At 43.5% G+C, this 14,621-nt stretch overlaps 2 protein-coding genes across 10 annotated transcripts in view; one reads left to right on the top strand and one right to left on the bottom strand.

Annotated features, from left to right (window-relative positions):
* PHKA2 (phosphorylase kinase regulatory subunit alpha 2) overlaps positions 1-9,424 on the top strand; it is a 37,909-nt gene extending 28,485 nt beyond the window's left edge. For 4 of the 6 annotated variants that reach the window (XM_052673981.1, XM_052673982.1, XM_052673979.1 and 1 more), the window contains 7 exons: positions 707-808; positions 1,403-1,521; positions 3,296-3,343; positions 5,265-5,432; positions 6,785-6,838; positions 8,135-8,335; positions 8,935-9,424. In XM_052673981.1, the coding sequence (XP_052529941.1) occupies positions 707-808; positions 1,403-1,521; positions 3,296-3,343; positions 5,265-5,432; positions 6,785-6,838; positions 8,135-8,335; positions 8,935-9,108 (866 nt within the window). In that variant the 3' untranslated portion in view covers positions 9,109-9,424. The remainder of the gene's footprint in view (positions 1-706; positions 809-1,402; positions 1,522-3,295; positions 3,344-5,264; positions 5,433-6,784; positions 6,839-8,134; positions 8,336-8,934) is intronic. The other 2 variants (XM_052673980.1, XM_052673985.1) reach the window with 1 other exon arrangement.
* A 2,294-nt stretch (positions 9,425-11,718) lies between these two features.
* PPEF1 (protein phosphatase with EF-hand domain 1) overlaps positions 11,719-14,621 on the bottom strand; it is a 29,155-nt gene continuing 26,252 nt past the window's right edge. For 3 of the 4 annotated variants that reach the window (XM_052674004.1, XM_052674005.1, XM_052674003.1), the window contains 3 exons: positions 13,961-14,127; positions 13,052-13,136; positions 11,719-12,654 (listed from right to left, as the gene is read on the bottom strand). In XM_052674004.1, coding sequence (XP_052529964.1) covers positions 12,464-12,654; positions 13,052-13,136; positions 13,961-14,127 — 443 coding nt within the window. In that variant the 3' untranslated portion in view covers positions 11,719-12,463. The remainder of the gene's footprint in view (positions 12,655-13,051; positions 13,137-13,960; positions 14,128-14,621) is intronic. The other variant, XM_052674006.1, reaches the window with a different exon arrangement.

Raw genomic sequence — 14,621 nt, 5'->3', positions numbered from 1 at the left:
TAATTCTGTTTCTCCACGAGGAGCATTCAGACAGCCCTGTTTCCCCCAGAGCTGAAGCTGAGTACCAGAAGCTGCTACATTCACAGTTCAAAGCCTCTTTTTCCCATAGTCCCTTCTGTTATTTCTTTGTAAGCCACTCTCAGCTTCACTGCTGCTTTTTCCATGTTCTCCTATGGGAAATTTCTCTGTGCACTCCTGTGCCCATGTGTATGTATGAGCTTTTTCTCACACTTCGAAGCATCATCCTTTAATTAGAGAAAACACCACAAGCCTGCCATTTGCATGCATTTCTTTATGGAATAACTCTGGCTCTGTAATTTAGATCTGAGTAAGATCTTCTTGTGGGAGGTGGCTGCAGTGCCTTTTCAGTTGATGTGCTCTGTGAAGGAGCACCTGCTTCATCATAACCTTTGGTGAGATTTCACACAGCTGTGATAGGCTGCTCAGTAACGTAACCGCCATCATCTCCGTTCAGTGTTGCTTAGTCTTGAAATGTGTTTTCTTTGAAATGACTCTACATATTAATTTTTTTTCTAGGGAAGCATTATCTGCAAAAGTAAGTGATGGAATTTCATTCAGTCAGCAATTTAGTTAGGAAAGCCATCCATAAAGCATCCTATAGTTGCGTTTGATTTTTGTTTTTGTGTGTGTGGCTTTGTTTTGTTTTTGTGGATTTTTATTTGCTTGTTTTTGTTATTTAAACCAGGTGAAGAAGCTTCAGAGAGTTTGATGAATCTAAGCCCTTTTGATATGAAAAATCTCCTACACCATATTCTCAGTGGAAAAGAGTTTGGTGTGGAAAGAAGCTGTAAGTTATCCATTTGGGTATATGTTAAATGGGAACTGTAAATATATAGATTGTGTAGTAAGTAGGAACCTACAATCTCTGCATGTAAAATAGGAGTACAGGTAATGTACGAAACAGATCTATTGCATATATCTGCTGCAGGATAAAAAAAGCACATATGATGGTAACTGTCCTACACAGGAGTAATGTTGTATCCAGGCAAACTTTTAAAATGAAAAAGTTTAACGTGACCAGAAGGAAGATTGTGAAAAGGATGTGTCCATTCTGCCTCCCAGGAGTGTATCTGTGATCCCCAGTATTTCCAGCTGACACTTAACTGTGTCTTAAATCCTCACACACTTAGTGCAACTCCAGTGTCTTTTGAAGCTATGATTGTTCCTTGTCTTTGAAGGTCAAATCCTAACATCCAGCTGTGGCTCTCTATCTCTGAATTGACGTAATCGGGTTTGAATTATTGATGTAATTTGAAAGCACGCTGTCAAAAAAAGCATTGAACACTTATGAAAGGATATGCTTTTATCTGTAACTTCTAGACACAATTTTGTCTCTTTTCCTACCAGTATAATTTCTAAAATGTTCATTTGCTTCTTTTAGTGCGACCTATGGATTCTTCTTCATCCAGCCCTGCAATTTCTATTCATGAAATGGGGCCTTCTGGAGCAACGAAAACAGAAAGAAGTGGTATTACTAAATTGAAGAGTGAGATGAAGCAGGTGAGGGTTTTCTGTCAGTGCATATCAGAAAATGTAGCTGCTCTGGAATGGCGTTTTATCAGAGTTTTGTGTTCCTTTCAGGAAGTTGTTCCAATGCCAAATAAATACATTCTTCATAAATCACAGAAATTGCCAGTCACCCTTTGGTTTAAAGCTAATAGAAGGCAGGAGGGAGATGCTTCTTCCAAAAATGAAGCCTCTTCTTTGTTCTTGTTTCATGTACTGAATATTGCAACTTAGCAAATATAAAAGTCTACTGCATTCATGGCATCAACTTTAAAACAATTTTTTATTGTCTTTAGCTATAGAGAAATCAGCTGCACATTTCACATAGATTTTCACATAGGTGGTTTTCATTCCTGTACTCTGCACAAGTTTTTAATGTGGTCTATCTGCCTTCTAGAAAGGTACATTTGGAAGAGAAAGCTTGGTGGTTTTGCTTTTTGTTTTCCAGTTTTGTTTTTTATGGACAGGAGAAACATACTTCATGTTCTAGCAGTAATCCAAGTTCAGTATTCTTAGTGACACAGCAACTGAGCTTAATGAGAGAAATGATAGAAGACACGAAGTGTTCTGGATGAGTGTGACTGATGGTTTTATTGCAGCTGGTTTTCATTTTTTTGTGTACGTGTGTTTCTACTAGTAATTTTCTTTTGCTCTGGATAAATAGGAAGGAGGTGAAGTGAAAGACATTGATGGGAATTAAGTGTATTATATTGAAGGCATATTTAAAAAACACACTTTCTGCTAAGAGCTTAACAAGCAAGAGCATTTACTCTGAGGCCATTTGTGTAAGTTTTTAGGGAAGTATGGGGTGTTCTGCTTTATATGAAACAAAAATGCTGAATGAGCTTTTGGAGAGGAGGAGCATTTCTGTATAATCCTTGACACAGAGCGTTTTATGTTGATGTAAAGATGAGTTCACAGTTCTTTTTTGTGATACAATTAATCTGGGAAGGCAAGGTGTGGGTGAAATTTGTGTTTTGTACCTTGTGAGATCAGGTCACTGTGTTTGAGCCACTCTGGTGCCTTAGTGTTACTGCGGCCAAGCCTGCCTTGTCCCCTCCTGTGGTGCAGCAGGGTCTGTGAAGCTGCTGCAGGGTGCTAACTGCAGACTCTGGGTGACCTTGGTAGCTCCGTTTGGGCATGGCTGTTAGTCCAGCAGCCTACTGGGGATGTTCAACCTCAGTGCCTTTCCCAGAATGAACATGGACTGGGTGCTATGCAGCAGCATTAAATCTTAAATATAGGTGTGCACATGAGTTGAAACCCTGTGAAGTTTGTCAAGGCTGGAAAGGTACCTCCTTGCATTGCTTTTGCATTAGATAGATGTGGTTTGTTGTTGGTTTTTTTTTTGGTTTTTTTTTTTTTTTTTTTTTCAGGAAAAAAAAACCAGCAGAAGAGTTGGCTGTTTTGCTTTTATTTCCCTTCACCAGTCCATACTTATTGCTTCACACCACATCTCAATGTATTTGTGAAATACCATCTTAATGTCTTTGTGGTTGGAGGGACAACCAACTTTGTGTCAGGAAAAACATTTTGAGCACTATCACGAGACAGAGCTCTTGTGTTGAACATCTACAGCTCTCCTATTTGCTGCAGATGCTTCTGGAATGTGTAAACTCAGCCTTTGCCTGTATCTGAGGCTGTCATGGCTTTCTTTTGAGTACCTGAGTTTATTCCGTGCTCCTTGCCTTTGTGCAGATGGGTTACATAACCTTGTTTGTGTCGTGACAGTCTGTCTGATTTGTTTGTGTCTGTTTTTGTTTTGTAGTTCTTTCATGAGGGCCACTCCATGTCCAGCAGCATGTTCGCTTCCAGGGTAAAATGATATCTGCAGTTCTGTTCCTGCTCTTCACCCTACGTGTGTCTGTATATGTCTGCATACACGTGTGCAAGGACCTTAGCTCTAAACTCCTCCTGCTGCTTCTGCTCTGTGAAAGCTTCTTTCAAACCCTCTTTGTGTAGTTCATCTTCACTGGGAGCCTGTTCTCATTAGTAATCTTTTAATAGCTCAGTCGCACATTTAGATCCACTTAGCTCTTCCTAATAGTAAACAGCTGAAGCAGATAAAGCACTGTCACAGATTTAGCTACCTGATTATATATTGCAGGTGTCATCAGTATTTAAAAGTAACGTAGCATTTATGCTGGCAATCTCTGGCTGATGATGACCAGCACAGTTTCAGAGTGCTGGCAGTTTCAGAGGCAGGGATTTTATAGGCTCAGGCATCTCCTCAGGCAGTCATTTTCTTTCAAGGCAGAAAATTGTAGCACTTAAGCTTTTGCTGTTAAGAAGGAATATAATTGTTTGAATATTTTACCAGTAGAAGCCTTAGCGATTTAAATTCTGAGACTCCAGATCTGTCACCAGGAGATGGAAGGTTTGCAGCTGTGTGTGCACTCTGAACTGGTGATTGTGATGAGTGCACCTCTGCACTGTCCTCAGTGGCACAGCCCTCAGGTGCTCTAAATACAATTACAGAGCACCCCTAAGCACGTTGCTGCAGCCTCTCTCTTCCAACATAGCAGTGCAGAAAGAGAAGATTCAGCTGCATTTGATAAAAGTGCACAGAAGTTTTTGAATGAGATCTCTGCCTGAGTAGTCAAATTAATTACTGTTTGTGGATGGATTTCTGCTTTGCCATTGACCCTCCTGTGTCCTCTGGTGCTGCAAAATGAAATGGAGGAGATCCTGATTATCTCAGTCAGGGTGTCATAGTAAGGAATAGGGGGCATCAAGGGAGCACCACCTACATCTCACTGACACCAGCAGAAGTGAAAAATGGACTTTGTTTTCATTTACTGATGTTTCTGTGGAGCTTGGCTCTGTGGAGTCACTGAGCATACCCCTTGCAAACATGCACTTTTTGGTCTTATTTCCCACTTTCCTCAGTACCCTGCTCGGGCAGTTCTGTGCTTAGAGAGGACGGGATTTCAGAAGGGACCATCAGTGAAGTCCTTCCTGAGCTGAAAATAATGGATGTGCAAAGAAGTACAAGGGAGGCAACAGAATAGCAGAAGGCCTGGGAGAGTGAAGATGGGCAGCCTGCACATATCCTGGTGTGACAGTAACAGTGAGGATGTGGTGGCATTGTCACATCTTTGAAGATGATTTGCTGCTTAGCTTAGTCTTCAAGTCTGGTAGAGTTAAAATAGAAAACCAATCATAAAATCATTAAGATTGGAAGAGACCACTAAGATCATCTTGTCCAACCATGAATCATGACAACAAAGGAAAACAAGGTTGATGTTTACAGAGAGTTGGGTGTGGTAACTGTATGACCACATAAACTTGGTCTTTAATCAGCATACGTTAATGGATTGGTTTCTATGGAGGACCTCACTACAGACCCACTGACTCTTTTACTCTTACCCACTTACTCTTTTGAGCCTGAAGTCTGAATCAGACCTATCAGTAAATCCCACCACTGAATGCAGCAGTAAAGCTGCCATGTCAGCCAGCTCATACTTGAAACGGCCGTGCTTTGAGTTGAACCGAGCAGTTATGCCTTGTGGCACTGCTGGCTCATTTCGTTGAGAAATGATTGAAGCATGGGAGAAGTGAAGTTTGTCATGAAAGGGGAAGAGTGGAATGAGACTGCTCCATCACCTTGTATGATGCCGTGGCCTGTGGTTTTTCTCCTGGCCCTGAGCTAGCACTGTAGCAGTACGACATCTTCACAAGCAGTACCACCTATGGGGGTATAAAGCAACTAACTGAGGCTTTAATGTTTCTTACAGAGGAGCAGTACTCCACCATCTCCTTCCAGTACTTCTCCCACCAGTTCCAGCGGAGACATTAGTTGGGGTGACCGCAAAGGGCAGTGGCTGCGCAGAAGAAGGCTTGATGGTGCCATTAACAGAGTTCCTGTTGGCTTTTATGAGAAAGTATGGAAGATTCTTCAGAAGGTAGGTTGACAATTATAGCAGTAAGAAAACAAAGCAGCTTATGGGAAGATGGTGTTGCTGGCTAAAATTTGTCTTCAACTGTACGACTAGTGGAAACTGGAATTATTGGTAGCAACGTATCTGTAGGAGATATAAGGGCTTCATTAATGCAACTTCACATATTTGCTTGAAAGTGTTTTTTTTTTTCTCTGAAAACACCGGTGCACAGTTTTTTGCTGATCAGTTGTGTTTTACCACTATTCAGCATCTCTCCTGGCCTAATGCAGGCTGTGCTCTCTGCCGCTGAGGGGCACTGTAAAGCAGTGCAATTCCCATGCTCCTGCTGGAAAAGGCTGCAAGGAATTGGCTTGGAAGTTTCACTGACTCTTCCAAAATGATGAAAACTTCCTGGCTTTTCTGAGCTGTGTAACTCTTCTAGTGTTACTTGCTTCTTGTTATATGAAAAGTAATCCGTGGGAGCACCTTGAAGATCTGAGGTATGGAAATGTGTTGAAGCAGATCTCCAGGAGGGAGAAAAGGGGAATTAAGAATTTCTGTTTATTTCAAGGCAATGCACCTGTTCTTCTGCTTTGCTGAGTGTCAATATTTGGCAGCCTGCAAAACTGAACTATTCAAGCCTACACCATTGCGGAGATACTGAGCACCTGCTTTGGTTATCGTAAAATCAGTTGTACTGAAGCTGTTAGTGTTGATGTCAGCCAAGACGAATCATATGTGACCACTAGATTTAGATGAGATCTTTCGATGCAGTGAACGTCACTTGTGTACACAAAGTATTGTCCTCTTCTTAGTGATTTTTTTGTGCCTGAGGTACCCAGCTGTGCCATTCTTTAGCCTGCCACCCCTTAGGTCATATCCTTTTCTTGTGTGTCACACTCAGTGTTGCTGACACCATCTCCATGACTGCTGGTGGCCCATTTCCAGCAACCACAACATATTGAAGTCCTTCAATTGTGGTATCCTGCATCTCAAGCACTTAACTAAGTGTTGTTTCAGTGAAAAATGAGAAATAAAGGTTCTCAGTTCCATGGTTTCTTGTTATGCTTTTGCATTATGTGACCCATAGAAGGTTTTTTGTTCTTGTCTTCTGTCTGCTCCTTGCTCTGGTGGCTCTCCCAAGGAATTTCCTCCCATTCAGTAGCTAGAAGGGAGTATAGAGCACTGTGCAAGTGTTGTGTAAGGTTATTTCTGACAGTTGCCAGGCTACATAATAAACTCTCGAGCAAAGGTGAGGTAGTAGTTTTAACAAGTTTTGTTGTTGTACTGAAATTTATTACATGTTGGCTTGGATCATTCAGATTTGCTTGCAAGAACTATAATTTCTGTTCACGGTCAAACTGCTTTTGTTTCAGTGCCATGGTCTGTCCATTGATGGGTATGTCCTTCCTTCTTCAACCACCAGAGAGGTACAGTAAAATGCCAAGGGTGTTTCTGTCATATGGCTGAATGTTTGATTTGGCAGTGTAAGATGCAGAGCAGGATTGATGCTGCAGGGTCATTGTAAGAACAGTCACTGTGAGAAGGGGCTGAGGTGGTGATCTTTCCTCCAGCATCTCCCTGGCTTCACTGGAGGCTGTAAAAAGAATTTTTCCTCCACCCATGCCTGGCAGTGGGTTTGGGAGGGTTTGCCCCTTTGCTGTGTCTGCTGTCTGTGTGCCTTCACCAACAGCAGTTTGCTTCCTTTGTTTCTGAGGGTGGTGGTAACAGCTGAAGAGAAGGGCTGGAATTTTCTGCCAAATTTAAACCTTATTTTACAGAATAGAAGGCTTTATTTATTGCTATTGTATAAATAAATAGGCTTATGTTTTTGGTATGTCAGACTTAGACAGTATCTAATTTTGCCATTTAAAGGAATCAAACTAAATAAGCACAGACAGCGTTTCACACAACATCCATACAGCTGTACAGTGAGAGTTAGGCTGTTCTGCAAGCAGCAGAGCTGTGTGTTGGTGTTAAAGCACATCCGATCTCTATATTAAGTTCAGTTTTGCAGTTAATGTGAGATACCAGAGTAGTGCTTGGAAAGCAGAATGCATGAGGCTGTCACATTAAGAGCAAAGAGATGACTTTGATGGCGAGTTGACCTGATAGTGGCCTTTCAGTATCTGAAGGGGAGCTATAGGAAAGAAGAGGACAGACTCTTCAGCAGGGTCAGTGGTGACAGGACAAGGAGAAATGGTTTCAAGCTTGAAGAGAGTAAATTTAGGTTAGATATAAGGAAAAAGACTTTTATAGTGAAGGTGACGAGGCACTGGAACAGGTTGCCCAGAGATGTGGTGGAGACACATCTCTGGAGCCTTTCAAGGCAAGTCTGGATCAGGTCCTGGGCAACCTGATCTGGCTGTGGTGGGACATTGTTCACTGCAGAAAAGTTGGACTAGATGGCCTGTAACAGTCCCTTCCAGCTCTAAGGATTCTATGATAATTTGCTAACTAAGCATCAGCAGTCCCATATACAAACAAAATATGTATTTGTGATGGGTCACAGGGCTGGAGCAGTTTCTGGAAGCTACACAGCTGCTTGCAGGATCAGGGCCCAATGACAGAAAGTTTCTGTAAGTGCTGAAGCTGTACAAATGTTTTGTTAACTTCAATCAGTGCCCCCACATGAGGAGAGGAGCTTATGGTTCAGAGCTTGGTGGTGTGTGGGGGAACTGCTCTTTTGGGTTTGTCAGTTTTTCTTTCTTTCTCTGACTTGCCAGATGACCCCATGTGAAATCAAGTTTGCTGTACATGTGGAGTCTGTGCTGAACCACGTCCCCCAGCCTGAGTACCGGCAGCTCCTAGTGGAAGCCATTCTTGTCCTCACATTCCTGTCTGACATCGAGGTGAACAGCATTGGGGGGATCATCCATGTAGACCAAATAGTGCACATGGCCAACGACCTCTTCCTGCAGGAACTGGTGAGTCCAGAGTGCAAAGGAGGAAATCCTTCACATCTGAAATTTGTCCCCTATTCATTTTTGTGTGTGTGATGAATTTGACCAAATTCATGCCCCAGTCAGCTGCATGCAGCTCCACCTAATTATAGAAGAACATTGAGAAAGCTAAGCACAGAGTGTTCAAATTATCAGTATTTGAGTAATCAAAAAGAAAAAAAGACAAAATTTGTGAAGCTAGATGTTCCTTATATACGTGAGTTTATCCAAATAAATAGGCAAGGGTGTTGAGGCACTGGTACAGGTTGCCCAGGGAGATGGTCAGTGGCCTGTCTGTAGAGATATTCAAGGTCAGGCTGGACGGGGCCGTGAGCACTCTGATTGAGCTGTAAGTGTCCCTTTTCATTGCAGGGCAGTTGGACCAGATAGTCTTCAAAAGCCCCTTCCATCTCAAACCATTCTGTGATTCTGTGTGTGTATACTGTAATGAAGGCTTCAATGAGGGAAGGGAGGATTGCTTTCTGTATTCAGCACAAATGCAAAATCATCATGGGGTCTTTTAATTCCAATAAATAAGCATAACTGCCTAACTTTCCCTATATCTTTTCTCTGTATCTTTTCAGAAATCGTACGGAGCTACGGGTGGTATCTTGGAGAAGGATGTGGCCACAGGAATTTGTCACTTCTTTTATGACAGTGCCCCAAGTGGGGCCTACGGGACCATGACGTACCTGACAAAAGCCATAATTATTTATTTGCAGGATTTCCTGCCTAGCACAGGCTGTGTGATGCAGTAAGCAATGTCTCACTAGGGAAAAGAGGCTAGGAAGCTTCTCCCTGTTTTGCTGCCATGAGCTGCCTGTTCGCTGCGTGTCAGCAGATAAACCAGTCACAGTGTTATGTTACCTGCACACCTGCCTGAGGGGGACAGGTGGGTGGAATGTGGCCTCATTTTAAGGGAGGGTGTGAGAAAGAGCAAATAACGAGGCTTATTCTGCCTAAACTGCATAAATGTAATTCGTATTAAATTAGCAAGAATTAGTTCTGCCAAGGGGGAAACAGATTACTCTGTGGAGATCAAAAGGCATAATAAAACGAGGGAGCTGAATCTCAGGCACAGAGTTTCCCAAATAAGGGAAATAATGGAACTCATTAGTTTTTCTCCTGCCAATCTGTAAATCTACATTGCTGTGAATCACTAATGTGCAGTGTGAAACATCCAGGGGTAATGTAAATGAAAGGAATTGGGAGAACTGGAAACAACCAGGTGGTATTTTTAATACACATTCACCCTGATTCTCATCTCGTTTGCACCTCGTTAGTGCAGGGCTAGCGCCGGTAGAGACAAATGTCTTACAATAGCCACTAATTTGAGATGATAGCAGCTCTCAGGGAGATGCCTTTCGCTTTAATCTGAACAAAGCTGCTTCCTTCCCTCCACAGGCACAGTCTCAAGACTCCAACTGCTCCGAGGTGACAGGGAATTTTATGCTGTATTCTTTTTCTCTGAACAGAGAAAGATAGATCTCAGCCACTTAAGCACCCTTCCATCTCTCCTGATCGTTTCCCTTGCAAATAGCCTCGGTGCTGAGAATGGCGTAATAGCCGCCCTTCCAGTGCAGGGAGAGTTTATAGAAAGCTTTGATTTTTCCTCTCTGTCTTTGTTTCCCCCTCCACCCCCCTTTTTTTTTTTATTATTATTATTTTTTTCTTTGAAGGCACACTTGTCACTCATGGCTAGGGATGGGCTCTCTGGAAGTCTCCCTCCAGCCATCTCCCAGTTTTGTGCCTGTTATCACCATGAGTAGGTCTACTGCAAGCAGCTGTGTGGCTGCTTTGAGCTGCTGCGACTCCTGCTGGGAAATGGCTCCACAGTCACTTAACCTGGCAGCAGAGAGAGGTTGGATGAAAAGAGGGCAGCAAAGCCTCTGTCTCACCTGCCAGTTACTGGCACGGTGGTGCCGGGGAAGATGAGCTTGAGGTGGCAGAGCCACACCAGAGGTGCTGCTGCCACATCTGTGCTCTTGCTTGGGAGAGAGAAGGCAGGTGGGGGTGGGAAGCCTGAGGAGGTGATGCAGAAGTAACAGGAGAACTTGGCAGTCTGCGGACCCTGAAGCTTCTCCGAGGATGCTCTGGAAGAGGCAAGCAAGGTCTGTGCTAGATGTGGATAGGTTAGGATAAAGAGGTGGTTTAGACTGAAACAAGGGTTTGGAATCTACAGAACATTAAATTCTCTCCCCCCCCCTTTTTTTTTTTTAATGGGAGTAACAGTGAGTGTCTTTGATTTAAAATTTCTGCTATGATCTAACTTAGGATTTATGTTTGATAATCATGATTAGTTATCACATGGAACCCAGGCACTGGCAGAGGACTTAGAAGGTGCTTTGAAGAATTCGGATAGCTGCTGGTAAACAGTGGGATGCTGAAACACAGCATGAGTAGAGGGAGATCTCATTTAACTTGCAGGTCAGGTCCTGCTGCTGAGCTATGGTGGCAGTGTGGTGTCACTTGGAGTCCCATTTAGTGCAGACCCAATTAAGCAAACAAGCTTTTGCACCAAACACTCCCACACCTGGCAGAGGATGCACCTGTGTGCTACTAAGCTGTTACAAAACAAAAGGAGTGCTGCTGGAGGTGAGGCTATGCTCCCCAGGTGAAAGCTGTCACAGCTCTACCACTAATTGGCAGTGATGGGTTTGGCTGTCGGGCTTCCCAGGGGACTGAGAGGAGGATGACATGGCCAAATTCCAGGTCTTGTTTACAGAAGGAAGGTGAAGGTAGGTTGACATGTCCTGTCTCAGAAAGAAGGGCTTCCAGCAGCTGAGGTGGTCCCCTGGGCCCTGCTTTTTCGGCCTGCCATGTGCAGCTGCCACAAGTACTTTGTGCTTGGCTGTGTGACAGCTGCTAGGACCTGTAGGGCCAGGCTGTGGCTTGTGCAGAGGAATGTCACTGCAGCGTGTTATTTATTAGCCCCTGCAGAACACGGTGAGACATAAAAAATTTGGGATGAGAGTGATGAAAGAGCCTTATCTGGATCTGTTTGGATTTAAGCACATGTAACTGGGCCATGAGTGGCTCCCCGTTTTGCACTTCGGTGGCTTTTCTTCTTGGCATGGCGTGCTTTGCAGTTATCTCCCCTCCTCTACTCTCTCCTTCTGCTGGGGGTGAGGGTGCCCCAGGCTACCTGCAGCAGCTGCTGGGTGTTGCTTTTGGTTGGATGACTCAGTTCCTCTTGTGCTGCAGCTCTGCAGCCCTAAAAGCAGTGTATGCTAAGTGCTGCATTGCGACCTTCCCTCCTCTCTCAAGGTGAGCATCCTTCATCTGAATCCTCCACTCTTCAACCTGTTGTGCTCTGTTCCACGTAGGTTGTCAAAATACAGGCAAGAAACAGACCACAAACTTACACATTATGTGAAAGCTCAAGCTTTATTTTTGTGATCTACTGTATGTGAACATGCTTTGGCTTAAGCCCTGATTAAGGTGAGAAGTTAGGATCACTTATTAACCCCCAAACCTAACAACTGCAGCAAAAGTAACCAGTGCTAAGTACAAATCTGCGGCAGGTATAGACACCTTTCCTTTTAAGTTGGGTCCGCAAACCTCAAAGAGGAAAACTAGTAATGTGGAATGCTATAATTACATCGTGCAAAGAACAAGATTAAATATGCAGAACTGCTTATTTTAATGAGAAGGTTCTTCCCTGTTTTCCTCACCTGGAGTCCACAGCAAGCCTGTTTTTCCTGTTACACATCCCCAAGGAGAGACTGGTATGTTCTCTGTGATCATCGATGCTATTTCTTAGCTCTAAGGGCTGCTGGGAGAAATTTACCAGAGCATCTCTTGCCATGGCACTGTAGCTGCTACCTTGGTAGCATTCACAGATTAGGGTGCTGGAGGAGATGACACCAAGGGTGAGGATAAGACACTAATGTGGCAGTGACACAGCAATGCTGTACGTGGTAGTGGTCATCCCTTCTGCTTTCCTCACGAGAAGGTATGCATCATCCCAAAGGGATTAAACACAGGTTTACGCAGTGACCGCAGCGCTTACCATTTATTGTTTGTCAGTCTGGAAATTGTTTTTCTAGGCTGCTGTGACTACAGCAGGAAGGTGAGCTCCTGTGACCCCCCCCAAGAAGTTCTGCCCTTTCCCTAGGCTGCCTTGTTCTCTAGTTTGCGAACCACATGAAAGGCCTCTAAAAATTCATTGAAGTCAATATAGCCATCTTTGTTGTAGTCTATGCTCTGGGCTAACTTGTCAATGGCTTCATCATGTGAATAAATACCCAGGTAAGAACTGAAGATTTTCCAGGTTTTGCGGAACTCATCAGGTGAAATTAGACCTACAGGAAACAGAAGACAGTTTGCTTTTTCCAGTACTTTTCCCCTTCCTCCATCCACACTCACATGAACACTCCTCCACTTCCAGGAAGTCACCTGCTTAGCAGGGCTTCTGTGGGATTTTTTTGTTATTTCACAACTCAACTACAGTTCGAGTGCAGAAGGGAGAAAACCATCAAAGTGACAACAGTACTGGAAACTGCGTGAAGACTTCTCGAGTTAGATACCGTCCCTTATATGGGTACAGCATGACTGCTTAAATTAGCCTTCACTAATTCAGAAAAATGACATCACCTCTGGTTCCTCTCTATATAGAAGCCTTAAAAGGAGGAAACACAGTGGGGAAAAATAACCAGTACAGGCTTCTAAGGGTCACGACTGTTAGTTACTGAGCCTTACCTGACCGATCTTCATCCATGATGTTGAAGATCACCTGCAGATCTCTTCTGTATTTGCACAGCGTTTCCACCAAAGTTGGCTGAACCTGGTTTTGAAATCATGTACAGGAAACCATTTAGACTTTGGGTTTAGGTTAGCTTAACTGACAGAACATGTACAATTATCCTAATCTATTTTACTAGTTTAACTTGCCAAATGTTGGGGAAAAAATCCTTATGCAAAAGTTCAAAGGAATGGTGTTTTGTGTCTTGCCCCAAATCAGCTAAAACCTGCTACATATGGTGGGGTGGGGGCAGGTGAAGGAGCCCTTCAAGCCTCCTGCTTTCAGTAACTATTTGTGGAAAAAATGATAATCTGGGGAAAATGCTGTATATCATTTACTCATGAAACTTTCATTTGACATATAGGAATGGGTCCTGCTGCATAGAAAAAATGGTGTTGAGAGCTAAGTACCAAAGCACTGTGCATTCATGCAGTAGCAACTGGACTCTGTAGAAGAGACCTCATCTATCATGAAACACCTAAAAGCTCACCTCCAACTGTGACTTCATCTTACAGGTGCCAGAGCAGCTCTGAGCGCATCTGAAAAAGCTCATCTCAAAAGAGTGCTCACAGTAGGATTTGTCGCATAGCTCCTCAGCTACCTTATCAAAATGCCCTTGAGAGTCAATGGAATGTACAAAGCAGTCCTAGCATGTGATTCATCCGGCCTATTTTAAGTCTACCTTAGCAGGGAATGATGATTTGTGCCTTTAGAAATGCTTATTTCTCTCCAGTAACTATAAAAGGAAGCTAGGTAACTAGTTCAGAGGCAGATCTCTACTGGAGTGGCCAAACCACTGCCTTGTGCATCAAGCTGCACTGAAAGCTGTTTCTCCAAGATTTGGAAGGATGTGTTTTCCTTCTTACCTGATGCATAGGACGAGCTGTGTCCATATAGTAAAAACATGACATGTAGTCAACGTTTCCATCTGGATCTGTCTTCACTAACTGAGACTTCAGTGTCCTCCAGGGCAGTTTGAGTTGTAAGACTGACTCCATCACTGCTGCCCAGTCACTGACAGAAATCCTGCCTGCTGGGAGGGGTCAGCTCATGGTTACAAGCAGTGCGTGACACAGCACAGATGAGACCCAGCAACCCCAGCATGCCTTCTGACATTGTTTTACAACACTCACAAAACATAAATGTTTTTTCCTAAGCAAGGTAATAAAAACAGTGAGGTCAGACGAGGCATTTCCAGAGGTCCCTTCCCACTGCAACAATTTTGTGATTCTATTATGACTATCAGCATGCTTTAATGCCTTTGGAGAAAAACAAATTATGCTATGTGTATATATATGAAGAGTACTTCAGATGTGAGTCGAGTTGCAGCAAGACAGACAGACATATGTGACTGAAAAGCCAACAAGCCAGAAATATCTTCTTCAGTTGTTCAGCAGGCAGAGAAACAGTACCACCACCCTAGGGGCACAGATGACAAACTAGTCAGATGAGAAGCCGTCAGGAGGAAAAGTATTTTTGCTAGATGTTGTATTTTTGTTACAAGCCAGCCATGACCTCTTCCTATAT

The sequence above is a fragment of the Tympanuchus pallidicinctus genome, unplaced genomic scaffold, assembly GCF_026119805.1.
Source record: "Tympanuchus pallidicinctus isolate F22 unplaced genomic scaffold, pur_lepc_1.0 scaffold14, whole genome shotgun sequence".
NCBI classification, from domain to species: Eukaryota; Metazoa; Chordata; class Aves; order Galliformes; family Phasianidae; genus Tympanuchus; species Tympanuchus pallidicinctus.
This window is presented reverse-complemented; position numbering and strand designations above follow the sequence as displayed.